At 34.9% G+C, this 15387-nt stretch overlaps 1 protein-coding gene across 1 annotated transcript in view; it reads left to right on the top strand.

The window, feature by feature from the left end:
- Positions 1–15387, top strand: part of LOC123787556 (netrin receptor DCC) — a 184087-nt gene that overhangs the window by 121381 nt on the left and 47319 nt on the right. The window contains exon 7 of the mRNA XM_087869705.1: positions 4900–5094. Coding sequence (XP_087725831.1) covers positions 4900–5094 — 195 coding nt within the window. The remainder of the gene's footprint in view (positions 1–4899; positions 5095–15387) is intronic.

The raw sequence follows: 15387 nt of genomic DNA, 5'->3' as shown, positions 1-15387 counted from the left end.
AGAGAGCTTCCCAGAAAGATGGTAGAGCAAACACAGATGCCCTGAGGCCAGAGCATGCTTGGCATGTTTGAGGAACAACAAAGTGTCCAGTGTGTAGAAGATGGCTGGGGTAAGGTGAGCAAAGGGGAAAGTGGTTGGAGATGAAGATAGAGAGCTAAGGCGGAAGGGAGTAGATCATACACGAGCTTTTAGGCCATGGTAAGGAATTGGACCTTCCAATGTACTATGGGAAGACTTGAAGGAGTTTGGAGTGGTGTTATTTATTTGACATGATCTTATTTGCATTTTGTTTGCATACGTGCTCACACTATATCTCTATTCATGCACATTTATTTTCAATACCATCTATATGTTGATGACTTTCACATCTGTGTATCTGACCATGGCCTTTCACTACAACCCCAAACTTACATACCCATGTACATCCCTGAGATAGCCACAGATATGACTAATAGGCATCTCAAATCTAACATGACCCAAGAACTTCCTTGTTTGTCTTCATCTCAGTAGCTCATCCACCCAAAACCACCCAAGCCAAAGATCTGTGAGTTGTCATTGAGTCTCTTTCCCACACCATTCACATCCAGTTTATACCTCTGTGGATTTCACCTCCCAAATGTCCCAAATATGCATACTACATTTCCACAATGGCCACCCAGACAAGTAAAAATACATATTTAGGATTTCCTAATTTTTAAAATTGTTTTAAAATGCACATAACATAAAAGTAACCATCTTAACTATTTTCAAGTGTACAGTTCAGTGTCTTTAAGTACATTCACACTGTTGTGTGACCATTATCAAAACCACTCTCTTCCAAAACTCTTTTTGTCTTGCAAAACTGGAACTCTACCCATTAAACAATAACTCCCTACTCCACCCTCCTCTCAACCCCTAGCAATCACCATTCTACTTTCTATCTCAGAACTTGACTACTCTGGGTATCTCATAGAAGCGGAATCATACAATTTTAGTCCTTTTGTGACCAGCTTATTTCACTTACCATAATGTCCTAAAGGCTCACCCATGTTATAGCATGTGTCAGAATTTCCTTCTTTTGAAAGCTGAAAAATATGCCATTGTATATATATATAGCCCAATTTGTTTATCCATTCATCTGTTGATGGATACCTGAGTCTCACCTACTTTTTGGCTATTGTGAATGACTATGCTGTGAATACAGGTGTACAAATACCTGTTTGAGTCCTTGCTTTCAGTTCTTTGGTGAATATCCCAGAAGTGGAATTGTTGGATCTTATGGTAATTCTATTTTTTAAACTGCCATTCTGTTTTTCATAGCATTTGTACCATTTTACATTCCCACTGGGTAACTTTCTCTCTTCTTCATTTCTCTTCTTAGTCCAGGCACAACGACCTTTTTCGATTTCTCCAAATGCCGAGCTCATTCTTGCTATGCAGCCTTTGTAGTATTTATTCCCTCTTCCAGCCTGCTGTTTGCTTGACTGGCTCCTCCTGGTCATTCACCTTAGACTCTACCAGGAATACCTTACTATTCCATCAGCATAGCACTTAACAAGATCTCCCAATTTCCTTGTGTGTTTATTCTTATTTTATTAGTCTTACTTCCCAAACAACTATATCCCCAGTACCTAGAACTATGACTGGCACATAGGAGATGCACAATAATTTTTGAAACGTCATGGGGATTAATATGATAAATTTCCTAATGTGCTATCTGTGAACACTACTCATTAGTGAAAATTGCAATCGTCACTCAAAAAATAATAACTATTCTTTAGGAACAAATTAAACCAAGACAGAATCCATAATTCCATAGTGTAATCAAGAATGGCAGTTGACCTAGTTACTGTAATAATTCAGATTTCAGTAGAAATTTGGGGCTCATTAATTTGGATATTTCAGGCAAAATGTGTTCTTTGGTTTCATATTATTTCAATAGTTACCTTAATACTTCCGTATGCTTTATATACTCAGGCAAAAAGTTCTTTGGTTTCCAATTATTTCCATAATTACCTTAATACTTTCGTATGCTTTATATACTGAATTATTGTCCTAGAGATACTTGTAAAATCTTTCATGTACTTCTGAGTAGTGAATTTCAGTTTCAGCCTTCAAACATGTCACATACTTTCATGGCAAATTTTCTAAATTGATGTTTTATAGTTCATTCCAGTAGTAACCATTTTCCTAATCCATAAGGTCATCTGAGTTAGAGAAAACTGACTCAGGTCGCATAAAAGGAAAATGTCATTTCTGTCTTTACATTAAGAAGTGAGTAGCTGGGTACAAACTGGCTATTCCGGATTATGAACCATCTCCTAACACAGTTATCTTTATGACGAGGCCATATATTATAAATGGCTTAAGTCTACTGCTGCATTGATGGGCACCCTTTCTTATGGCCCTATGATCCTACAGGGGTGGTAAAAGCCCATTAAGAATTTTGCTGGGGAGACAGCATATATTCTTATGTATTGACACCCTTATTTTTATCATGTTAAAATTGTTTTAAGGTTTGGATCTAGGATTGAAACTACTTTTATGCAGTGAAAAAAAAAAAAAGATAAGTATTATGTACCAAGAATCCCTCTTCTTCAAGAGTGTTTGTGCACTCATTACCCTATTTGCTTTATAAAGCTCTAAGGGATCCAATTCTGTATTATACTGACCTAACTAACTTGTAGGGGAGCTACTGTATGGTTTGCAGAAAGATGGAGAAGTTATTGTTCAGAAAACATTTTAAATATTTTTTTCTTTTATTCTAAAAGATATTGAAAATTGTCATTAAAATCATTAGGTTTTCATATTGTTTTTAAGAAGTCATTGCATTTAGTTCATTTTCTAAATATAAGATCAGACAGATTTTCTTGTTTTCGGTAATTATTGCAAAAGCTTCAAAAGTGTTCAACAGAATTCACTGTAGAGCCCATTACATTTCAAGGACACTGGAGAGCCTCTGTGGCAATAGAGTTGAAAAGTATTAATCCATTCCTTTTATCTCTTTTATTACTTCTCCTTAAGGTTTATAGTAGAAAATCCTTCACAAACATTGTGTTTCTGTTGTTAAGGTTTATATCCACATTTTGAGATAATTTTTTATGACACCTTTGCATATTATGTCACAGGCTTCTTTAGGGCAGACAAATAAAAGCTTGTCCCATTTTGTTCACAAATGGGCATCTTCAGAAAAAAAAAGCTACTTTAGAAAATGCTGCTGATACAGCATCTTTAGAATGTAGTGTCTTTTGAAAAACTGTTAGCATGGGACCTAATTTAAAAACTTTAATAAAAGACATGCTTCCATATATCACTTAAGCTAGAAGCATGTGTGTTGGAGGTGGCTAAAGTTGGTAAAAGATTTTATCACCTTTTGCTATTACATCAAGGAAAAAATATATTTTAATATTACCTTTAGTCATCAAACTCTTGCATAATCTGACATATGTTACCTTTAGAGATTATCAGTTAAGAAAGAAATAATGAACACAAGTAGTTTGAATAAGGTTCACATCACTTATATTTTTGAGTACCCATCAATCGCCAGGTACGGTGCCAAACACTTAATGGACTACTGAAGTTTAGATGGGCACATTCTTTCTTAAATTTCTTTCCAGAATACTTCTGTGATTTTCAAAAAAATAGGGTATATATGCTTGTATTAGTCCTATCAAAATATGTATCATAGTATATTATAACTACCTTTTTACTTGTCTTTCCCATGAAAGTGTAAACTCCAAAGGTGCATGTTTTATGCTGGCCATATTCACTCTGTCCTGCATCCTAATCATCGTGGGTACCCTGCCCCACTCCCCAAACATAGTAGGTGCTCTATAAATATTTATTAAGTGAATGATGATAATCATCGAGAAAATGCATCATTTCTTTAGGGATGGTATCAGAGGGAAGAAGGATGATTTAAAGCCAGAATTCCAATTTATTAATTTTCAACACATAATCTCCTTCAAAGAAAATTTATGTCCGGGTAGCACGTACATTTACTCCCTAACAGCTAACATCAGTCGGTACTATTCATAATGAGAGCACTTTCATGCATTATCTCATTAAATCTTCTCAGCATCCTATGAGACCATTGCTATCTTTGGCCTCATTCTACACATGAGGAAAAGGAGAGGACGAATAAGGTCTTAAGGTTTCTCTGAGATGGTGAGTATACAGTACAAATTGAAACTCTTACTTCCAGAGCTCAAGCTTTGAGGCAATCAGTATTTGGCATGCCAATTTAAGTAGAAGGTAATCTCAGAGAAGATAAATAACTTCATGAGAGTGCACAGCTAGTAAATGACAGAGCCTGGTTTGAAACCAAGTTTGCACACTCCAAAGGTTGTGTGGCTGCAATCCCAGCCACTGTCTCCTTTCCTTTAACAATGAATGTGCTTTTCAGAGATGCACTAAATTATGGGTCAAGGGCAATCCTATTCATGCTGAGCAAATCATGGCCCTAAACTGTCTCTCCTGACAATTTCTTAAGAAAAGACTGCTCTACTTTTGTTTTTTAGTTAAATCAGAGTAAATAATCCTTGAGCAAGACCACTTTGACATTTCATTTCCCTTTCTATTATTCTTACATCCTCTCTGATTTCACTCAGTATTGATGATACCTAAGAAGATTTATGGGGGGGAGGGGCAGCCCAAGGAAAAAACTATTAGAATAAAGATGCATGATGCTACATGTCTATGGAAGGAACTCAGTGCCCTCTGTGTTTAAGAAACTATGTGAAAGTCAAGTCAAACATGGAAAATGTATCACGTGCTGACATAAGGAGGAATTGGGCAGTAAGTGATGAACCATTTGAGGGTCTATGGAATATGATATTAAGTCTTGCCTAAATGGGAAGTATTAGCGTGCTCTATGTTCTAGTATGAGACAGACGACTGATGCCTCTTCTTGAATTCTAGAGTCTCAAGTCCCTGACCAACCGAGCTCTCTTCACGTGAGGCCCCAGACCAACTGCATCATCATGAGTTGGACTCCGCCCTTGAACCCAAACATCGTGGTGCGAGGTTACATTATTGGTTATGGTGTTGGGAGCCCTTATGCCGAGACAGTGCGTGTGGATAGTAAACAACGGTATTATTCCATTGAGAGGTTAGGTGAGTAGCTGTGATTTTTATTCTATTAAGGGAAATAAATAATTTATTTGAAATTATTTTCTTTCTTAGAAACTTGTTCTTTGGAATTTTATTTTAATTTGTGACACATATTAATTCATAAAACAAGTCTCTCTCTTTTTCTATCTTCTATCAATCTATACATACACACACACACACACACGCACACATGCACACACGCACACACACCCCATGTTTTTCCTCTCTGGATTTTCAGTTGGGGAATTTTATCTAGAGATATTCACAGCGGTGGGTGCTCTGCTGTATACTTTTGCTTATAAGTCATAGAATACAAAAAGAGAATTGTATTATTTTTTTTCCCACTGGTTAATGGAAACTTCTAATCTTAATAATTCTTATAAAAAGAAAGTCAACACATTTTTTTTCATTTTTGTCTCACTAGGAAGATATTCTGTCAATTTTTCTTTCTTTTTCTTTTTTTTTATATTTTATTTATTTATTTGACCGAAAGAGAGAGAGAGCAAAAGAGCACAAGCAGGGGAAGCAGCAGGCAGAGGGAGAAGCAGGCTCCCCACTGAGCAAGGAGCGCAATGCGGGACTCCATCCCAGGACCTTGGCATCACGACCTGAGCTGAAGGCAGATGCTTAACCAACTGAGCCACGCAGGCATCCCTGTCAATTTTTCTTTAACACTAAATTATCTAGTTACCTTGCCTTCTTTTCCCTTAACATTTATAAGTAAAACTTTGTGGCTATGCCATTATGACTATAAAACAAAAGGTGAATCAAGGAATTTTCAATCAAGCCTGTAAACTTAGTTATCAAACCGCTGTCTGCATACATTGCAAGGTCTCTTATCATACTCAACCTCATTTTAATAAATACAATATTTGAATTATGACATTTCTGAATTCATTGAAAACTTGTTTATTCAGAGAGGGCTAACATAGTGTAAAAGTGTTCATATCCATTTTATATCTGATTTTCCATAGTATCATAAGGGATTATATCAGTAACAGAAATCAAAGAAATGTATGTCATATATAGGGTGTCAAGAAATTAAATTATTCTCATAAAGCACAGAGCAGGTTGATTCTACCTGTTGATTTAACACCATATTATTTGCAATGAAGTACACTGACCTCACGGGGAATGCAACCTGATTGGTGGGGGTGGGGGTGCTACTTATTTGTAATGTCTTTCACAAACAGAACATTTGTGATGAGAAGCTTGATTTGAATTTGAATACCTTTGCTTGCAGTAGCAAGAAAAGATTATCCCAGTGCAGGAGGAAAATTGCTCTGACCCATTCTCTCTATAATTGCCTCAAACACTAGTAAGAGAAGTGCCTACTGAAAATCTCCACAATTCTCATTAGCTTGGCATTTAGAAATAATATTCTCTCAGTCAGTCCCCGAGTTTGAATGTTAAGGCAATCCCAGAACATGTTTTATGGCCATCAAACCTGTGTCAGGGAACTGTCATTTATCCATTATTCAGTGGGTGTCATCTCTGACAGTCGATCTTGAAGCCATCCAGCAGAGGGGGTTCCCTGTGGCCACGCCCAGGCTCCCCAGCAGTGAGAACGTGGTGCAAACGCAGAATGAAGTCATGAAGCAAAACCGCATTGCTTCACAAAGTCCTTTAGGTAATGATGTTCCTTACTACAAGCAGACTTTCCAGGAGTCTCCAAGGCTCACAAAGTTGAGGCTTTTGGGAGATTAACACTGGCAAATTCTCTTCAAAAGCTTATGAAAACAAGAAGTTTCCCTTAATAAGCTAGGAAAACTGGTACAGTTAAATGGATATGAACCTAGCTCCATGATAGGTAATCATGTGTTTATTACACTTTAAAATGTATCCGGAAAGAGATTTACACACATATATTTGCATACACACATGTGCACACACGTATGTGTATATGCACATGTATTTAAGTTCTACCAGCTGATACTCTTCTAACATACTTCCATGTCTTAACATAAAATATGAAATAAAATAGTGTTTTATTGTTATTGTTCAAGTATCTGCATAGTTACACAAAGAAACTGGTATTTTTTCAACATGTGTTTTGCTATTTACCCAAAGTGTATGTTAAACATATCTTAATATAGATGAAATAGGAACAGTTTTAGATATACATATAAAAATATATAAAATGCCTAGACAACTTAGTATTTCTAAAGCTTTAAAAATTATACTTTAAATACCTTTCAAAAAGATATTATGAAACTGGTATGCTTAATGTTTAATAGGATAAATAAAACAGTTGGTTGGGGGGCGCCTGGGTGGCTCAGTCGTTAAGCATCTGCCTTCAGCCCAGGGCATGATCCCAAGGTCCTGGGATCTCCTCTCCCACTCCCCCTGCTTGTGTTCCTTCTCTCAATGGCTGTCTCTCTCTGTCAAATAAATAAATAAAATCTTAAAAAAAAAAAAAAACAACAATTGGTGGTTTCTTTGCTAAGTTTGAATGTGGGTTTGAATGAATCCTTTATCTTTTTAAAAGTTAGAACTTAAGATATGTCTAACATAAACTTCAGCTAAATCGGGGAATATATATTTTAAGGACTGTATAACAGTTACACAATTAAAAATGAATTAAGGAAAGTTATCATCTGTTAAAGCGTAGCATCAGCTATAACTTCAAGTGTCATGGTTGTATTTTTGACTATAAAAAAGCTATCTGTTTTATAATTGACCAATAAACTTCCCCCTCTCTTTGATGACAGACCAGAACGTTCAAATAGCATTTTGTTTATCAGGCATAATAATTGAGTATTTAGATACCAGGCACTGTGACCTGCTTCAGGACTACAAAACAAAGCTTACCTAGTGCACACATAGTCATTAACCAATGCTTGTACTGTGAGATGTTTATCCTTAATCTTTCGACTCCATACTCCTTTTAGTTTCAGAGCCCTAAATGAATATGAATATATAAAAATATATATGTGTGTGTGTGTGTATTTATTAAATTTAGTCCCTTTTTCTATGTGTGTGTGTATGAATGGGATTGTTCACGTGTATTCTCCCGCGTTGGTGCTAGAGTAGAAGAATACAGTTGGTTTTAAGCATTCATCTTGTACCCTTGCCCTGTTAAATCCACCTATTTGTGTTACTAGAGAATGCTCTAAGAGTTTGCATGTAAACAAGCGTATCATAGGTAAATAGGAAGAGTTTTACAGTTAACTTCTGACCTCCCGCCTTTTATTTCTTTCCTTTGCCTTCTTAAGATCTCTAGTAAAATGTTCACTACACGTGGTGGAAGCACGCATTTTTGCCTTGTTCCTGATCGTAGGGGAGGCATGAAATAGGGGGTTAGATTCAGGTTCTTCATATGTGTCTCATCAGATTGAGGAAGTTTTCTACTTTTTCTAGCTTTCTGGGAACTTTTTACCACGAGTATTTGTTGAATTTTTCTGAAATAGTTTTTCTCCTTTTCGTCCTCTATGAGTATTTTTTAATTTGGTGAATTACATTGATTGATTTCTGAAGGGTAGCTGATCTTGACTTTCTCATTTAGAAACTACATGGTCACGATGTATTACCCTTTTCTTGTATTGTTGGATTTGATTTGTTAATATTTATTAAGGTTTTTTTGTACCTATATTCGTGAGGTATATTTGCCTACTCTATTCATGAAGTTTACTTATCTACAGTTTCCTTTTCATGTAATGACTTTATCCAGTTTATTATTTTTTTTATTTAAGTTATACTGGTCTCATAAAATTAGTTGGACAGTTTGTTCTTCTGTCACTGGAAAAGTGTGTGTAAAATTTATATTATTTATTCCTAGAATAATTGATAGAATTCACTAACAAAACCATCTGGATCTGAGATTTCCTTTTTAGGAAGGCTTTTCATAATGAATTTAACTTCTTTAGCATATGTACTTCTATTTATATTTTATATTTTTTTCTTATATTGATTTTACTAAGTTAAAATTGTCATGACCTTTTTCTACTTCATTTTGTCACGTTTGTTGGCATAGCATTGTTCATTCATGATGGTCTCTTATTATCTGTGGTGATAACTGCTATTTCATTTCTGATATTATCTATGTCCTCTCTCTTTTTTCTGATCAGCCTAGATAGGAGTTTACCAATTTTGTTGATCTTTGAAGCTTTAACAGTACTATTTATCTCTACTCTCTGTCTCTATTTTATTTCTTTCATATCTGCTTTTATCTTGACTGTTTTCCTTCTTGTACTTACTGTAGCCATACTTGCTCTCTATTTCTAATTTCTTAAGGAGGAACCTCATTCTGTAGGTTTTTAAAACTATTTCAGTTCTCTAAGCACTCCTTCCCTTGTATCTCACAGATTTTGATATGCCATCTATTCATTATCATTTAATTCAAAATATTTTATAATTGTCCTTAATTTCTTTTTTCCTGTGAGGTATTAGTTGTGTTGCTTACTTTTCAAATTTTTTTTTCTCCTAGACATCTTGTTATTGTTGATTTTTAATTTTATTTTATCATGAATGGAAAATATACTGACTTCAACATCTTTATCTTTTTTTAAGATTTTATTACTTATTTGACAGAGACAGACAGACAGACAGTGAGAGAGGGAACACAAGCAGGGGGAGTGGGAGAGGGAGAAGCAGGCTTCTCACTGAGCAGGGAGTCCAGTGCAGGGCTTGATCCCAGGACCCTGAGATCATGACCTGAGCCAAAGGCAGATGCTTAAGGACTAAACCACCCAGGCACCCCTGACTTTCAACATCTTTAAACTTATCATGACCTGTTTTCATTTTGTTGAATTACTACATGAACTTAAAAATCATGTGTAGTCTGCAGTTATTAGATACAGAGTTCTGTAAATATTGATTAGATCAAGGTCTTTGATAGTATTTCTTAGGTCATATATGTTTTTATTAAATTTTTTAATCATTAGTTTGTGAATCACTCAGATTAAGTGTCCAAATCACCTCTTATAAACATCACCTATGTCTCCCTTTAATTCTGTCAGTTTGTTTGCTTCTGTTTATTTTGGGAGTCTATTATTAAGCTGATAAACATGTATAATTATTGTCTTAGTAAATCACTTCATTTAGCACTACAGAAGCCTCTCTCTATTTCTGGTAGTACTCATGGTCTTCAAGATGATTATATCTGTTATTTATATAGCTCATAAATATATACTTCTATCTTTCTTATACTTACAGTTTACATGACATATCTTTTTCCATGTTAGTTTCATCCTGTGTCTTTTTTTTTTTAAAGATTGTTTATTAGAGAGAGAGAAATGTGGAGGGGAGAGGGAGAGAGAGAATCTCAAGCAGACTCCCTGCTGAGCACAAAAACCTACTGGGGCTCTACTAGGCCTAGATCTCAGGACCCTGAGATCACGATCTGAGCCAAAACCAAGAGCAGGATGCTTAACCAACTGTGCCGCCCAGGCACCCCAGACTATGTTTTTATATTTAAAGTTTTTCTGTGTCTTGTAGGGAGTTTATAGTTGAGTCTTGCTATTTTATGCTCTCTGAAGAATTCTGCCTTTTAATTGGAGTTTTTAGACTGTTAGAATTTAGTGTAAAATGTAATGTTAATGTATAATATATAATATAATTTATATTATATTATAGATTAAATTTATAATATATAAATGGTTGAATTTAGGTCTATCATTTTATTTTTGTTTTCTGTTTCTCCCATCTCTTTTTCATTTACTCTTACAAACTCCTAAGCTCAGAGAACAAAAGTGATTATGTATAAATGTCTAGATGCAGTCATTGCTTTTCCAACTGATAGTCCTACAAGGATTTTTGTTCCTCCTCATCTAATCAACCCACTTAAAACTATCTCATATCTTAAGGAGAACTGGTTAAAATCTTTCACCACCACCCACTTGGATTAGCAAAGATTTACAGGGGACTAATGTTCATAAACTTTGGCTTTACCCTATAAAAGGAAGAATGTACGATTAAAAGAGTTTTAATGATCATCTGTTACTTCTTTTCAAGTGTTTTAACCCTAGTAGGAAAAGATATTTGTAGAGTTATTTTTGCAATTATCATTTGCTTTCATTCTTATCCTTTCACTGATGTACTTTAGAGAATATGGTTTTAATAGACTCCTATTTTCAAAAACATAGTTTAAGCATACTAAAAAGCAAATAACAATGGAATTTATTGTCATTCTGGTTATAGGTTCAGTTCCATATCTTTCTCTCTGCCACAGTGTTTAATCTTGGGGAAAATATTTGAACTCTGAATTGTAGTATTTCAGTGAAAATGGAGAATAAGAGTATCTTTTATTCCCAATTTTATGCTGTCAGAGAATTAACAGATACTGAAAAAAGTTAATAGAAGTGGAGAAGTTGGTGTTTCCAGAGATACAGATAACTTTGGTTGTGATTGCTGAAAAAATATCAGTTTTGCCTTAATTAAAAATACTCATCTTTTTAAGGTAAATCTATTACATGTTTCTAAGTACTATCAAAAATCCTTTTTATTAACAGTGTTTGGAAATATTTTACTTTGGTCTGGAAAGAAAGAAAGAAAAGAAAGAAAAAGAAAAGAAAGAGAAAGAAAGGGGGAAAGAGGAAAAGAGAAAGAGAGAGAGGGTGAGGAAGGAAGGAAGGAAGGAAGGAAGGAAGGAAGGAAGGAAGGAAGGAAGGAAGGAAAGAGAAAAAGAAAGAAAGGAAAAGAAGAAAGAAAGAAAGAAAGAAAGAAAGAAAGAAAGAAAGAAAGAAAGAAAGAAAGAAAGAAAGAAAGAAAAAGAAAGAAGAGAGGAAGAGAGCGGGAGAGGAAGGAAGGAAGGAAGGAAGGAAGGAAGGAAGGAAGGAAGGAAGGAAGGAAGGAGAGGGAAGGAGGGTGAGAGGGGGTGGAAGAGGGAGGGAGGGGGGGAAAGCAGGAAGGAAAGGGAGGGAGGGAGGGAGGGAGGGAGGAAGGAAGGAAGGAAGGAAGGAAGGAAGGAAGGAAGGAAGGAAGGAAGAAAATGGGTGTTCCCTTTGTGATTAATTTGTTCAGAATCCAATGGTATCAAACGTGGGTTTAAGTTCCATCTTTAACAATGGATTATCGGTCATCTGCACAGTAGCCTTTACATCCCACACTGTGGGACTCTTAAAGCCTCAGTTTTCTCATCTGTGAAGCAGGACTGTATGCTACCTTACAAACTTTCTATGAGATTCCATTTAGATAATAAAAGTAACGCCATTGGTAATTCTTTAAAAAGTTGGAAACATTATGCACATGTGAATAAGTCATTGTTCTATTATCATTTGGTATATCAGTGGTTTAGCAAATATAAAAAATTCAGTTCCATAAGATTTGAATTATGTGTTTTTATAAACTTTGAAGTTTATATTGTTCTGGTTTATCCTCTATACCTAAAAGTAGACTATATCAAATACGACTTACAAAATAGTTAAGGATTCCAGCGTTTTAAACTCCAATAATTCACCAACTGTGTAACATTATATAAAATGGATTTTTTTTACTGAAATTAATAGGAATCACAAATCTAAACAACACAGTGACATTCAATTCAGTGTGAAAGACAAAAATGTAAACTCCTGTTTTCAGCTATAATAGAATGCTGATTAAAAATCCTGAGTGGGGGGCGCCTGGGTGGCAGAGCGGTTAAGCGTCTGCCTTCGGCTCAGGGCGTGATCCCGGCGTTGTGGGATCAAGCCCCACATCAGGCTCCTCTGCTATGAGCCTGCTTCTTCCTCTCCCACTCCCCCTGCTTGTGTTCCCTCTCGCTGGCTGTCTCTCTCTCTGTCAAATAAATAAATAAAATCTTTAAAAAAAAAAAAAATCCTGAGTGGGAGAGTTAGATTCATTCCACATGAACACTGGTTGCTTGGAGAGGAGTGAGAGGGGAAGAGAAAAGGTCATTCCATGAGATCATTACTTAGACTATATCAGGAAGAATAGATTTTATCTTTTATGATTTTTTTTTGTTTCCTGAGGTTAGTGTCTTCTAAACCTATAGGCATTTTCTAGCAATCTTTAAGGGCAGACTTAGGGTGATTCATTAATAATACATATCATTCTATTTGTAACTCTTTTCTCACTTCTACTCCCCAAGGTCCAAAGCAGATGCTTTGTTTTATACCTGGTAAATTTTCTAAGGCTATTTAGAAGGATCTATTACAAAAGATGAATACTATTATTGAACTCAAACAGAAAAGATCTCATTAGAATAAATATATATATTCTCATGGAGTGTGTATTCATGGAGTAAATATGTATGTGTGTGAGTATATATATATTTTTTTCATTAAAAATCTCCAATCTCCCCTCTTTGTTCTCCTTTTTCTATAACTCTTCCACGTTTTACCTTGTGTTTTACAACCTGAGTTGTTATTTGTAAAATCAAATTGGTAAAATTAAGGACTGTGTGGGTCATTTATTCTACCAATATTAAATTCAAACATTCAATCAAGAACTTTTTCTTCATCAGAGGCACCTGGGTTGTGCAGGTGGTTGGTTGTCTGACTCTTGGTTTTGGCTCAGGTGGTGATCTCAGGGTCTTGAGATCAAGCCCAGTGTTGGGCTCTGAACTCAAAGTGGAGTCTGTCTGGGACTCTGTCTCCCTCTCTCTCTGCCCCTCCCCTCCCTGTTCTCTGTCTCTCTCAAATAAATAAATAAATCTTTTTAAAAAATTTTTTTCTCCATCTTCTGTATTTTTCTAGAAAATGTTTTATTTGGGTCAGAACAACCCAGATTTCCCCTTAATTTTCTATGTCATTTAGTCTTTAAAGACAGCTGCTTAGTACATTTCTTCCAAGTAATTTACAAATACCAAATTATTTCTTCACCCCCTCCATTATGTTAGTGTCAGCTATCATCCCAATTTTACAAATGAGGGAAAACAGCAAGAAAACTAAAATAAGAAAAATCAAAGCTAATTTTTTAATGAAAAATGTTAAATGTTACATTAACACACTCAGATAAATATTATCCTAAACAGCAAAGACCTGACTCTTTAGTATGGAGAGAGGAGGGTAGGACCCAATCCCAGCCTAATCAAGGCTTGCACTAGAACACATTACTGCAGGGAAGTTTTACTTCCTATAGGGAAAAAACAAGGTGTTCTGGTAAAATTAAATCCCTTTAATCCAACAACAAAATAATACAATCTAGGGACACATTCCTAAAATTTCTGATCAAAAAACAAGTCATACTTCAGGTATGAATCCAAGAGCTTACCCATGAATGTCTGTGAATTGTTATCCTGTGAGCTAGGGTGAGAGCTGATATGGAGAGAAAAGAGAAAAAACCAGATATCTGGACATTTTGCTTTATTAAGCAGTTATACTTGTGGATTATTATTTATCCTCTTCTATCAGTTTCTGCCCCCATGTAGTTTGAAGCTCTGTTACTAGTTGCAAAATTCTTGATGATTATTTTGTCCTCTTGATGAATTAACATCTTCATTGTTTATGAACTATTTCTCTTTATCAGCAGTAATATTTTTTGGTCTGAAATCTACTTTGTGTCTGATATTCATATAACAACTCCAGTCTAATTTTTGTTTGTGTGTTAGCATGATATATATTTTCCATTATCAAACTATTTGGGTCTTTATATTTAAAGTGTTTTGTTTTTTTTTTTTTTGTAGGCTGCATATAGTTGGGTCTTACTTTTTTATCTAATATGACCGTCTCTGACTTTTAATTGAGGTGTTTGGGCCATTTATATTTAATGAGACTACCGATATGTTTGGGTTTATACTATCATCCTGCTGCTTGTATTTCATTTGTTGCTTGACTGACCCATCTGATCTTTGTGTCTTTTTTTCCTTCTGCCTTTTTTTTGAAATTAATTATTTTTAATAATTTATCTTACATCCTTTCTGGGCTCATTAGCTATAACTCTTTTGCCTCCTTAGTGATTGCTTTAGAATTTATGGTGTGTATCTTTATTACTATTTACCTTACAAAAATAATATATCAGTTCACAAAACATTTTTTTCTTTAAACAATAAAATATACTTTAAAGTTTAAAAATAAGAAAAAAGTTGTATTTTATCTCTTAACTACACAGTTGCCATTTTAGTGTTGTTTATTCATTTCTGTTAATCCATATGTTCAACTGGTATTATTTTTCTTTCTTCCTGAATGACTTCCTTAGGGTTTCTTATAATGGAATTATGCTGGTGATATTTTTTTTTTAAACTTTGTACATCTGGAAAGATTTCATTTGTCTTTGTTTTTTAAATACATTTGCACTGGAGATGGAATTCTAAGTCAACAATTTTTTCCCTATATTTAATGATAACTCCTTCACCATCTCCTATGTTACCTTGTTTTTAACAAGACTACAGCAATCATTCTTATCTTTATATCTGTGTAC

The sequence above is a fragment of the Ursus americanus genome, chromosome 19 (genome assembly GCF_024610735.1).
Source record: "Ursus americanus isolate L20-20 chromosome 19, mUrsAme1.1.p, whole genome shotgun sequence".
Taxonomy (NCBI): domain Eukaryota; kingdom Metazoa; phylum Chordata; class Mammalia; order Carnivora; family Ursidae; genus Ursus; species Ursus americanus.
Note: the sequence above shows the minus strand (reverse complement) of the source record. Positions and strands in the feature narration are given on the sequence as shown.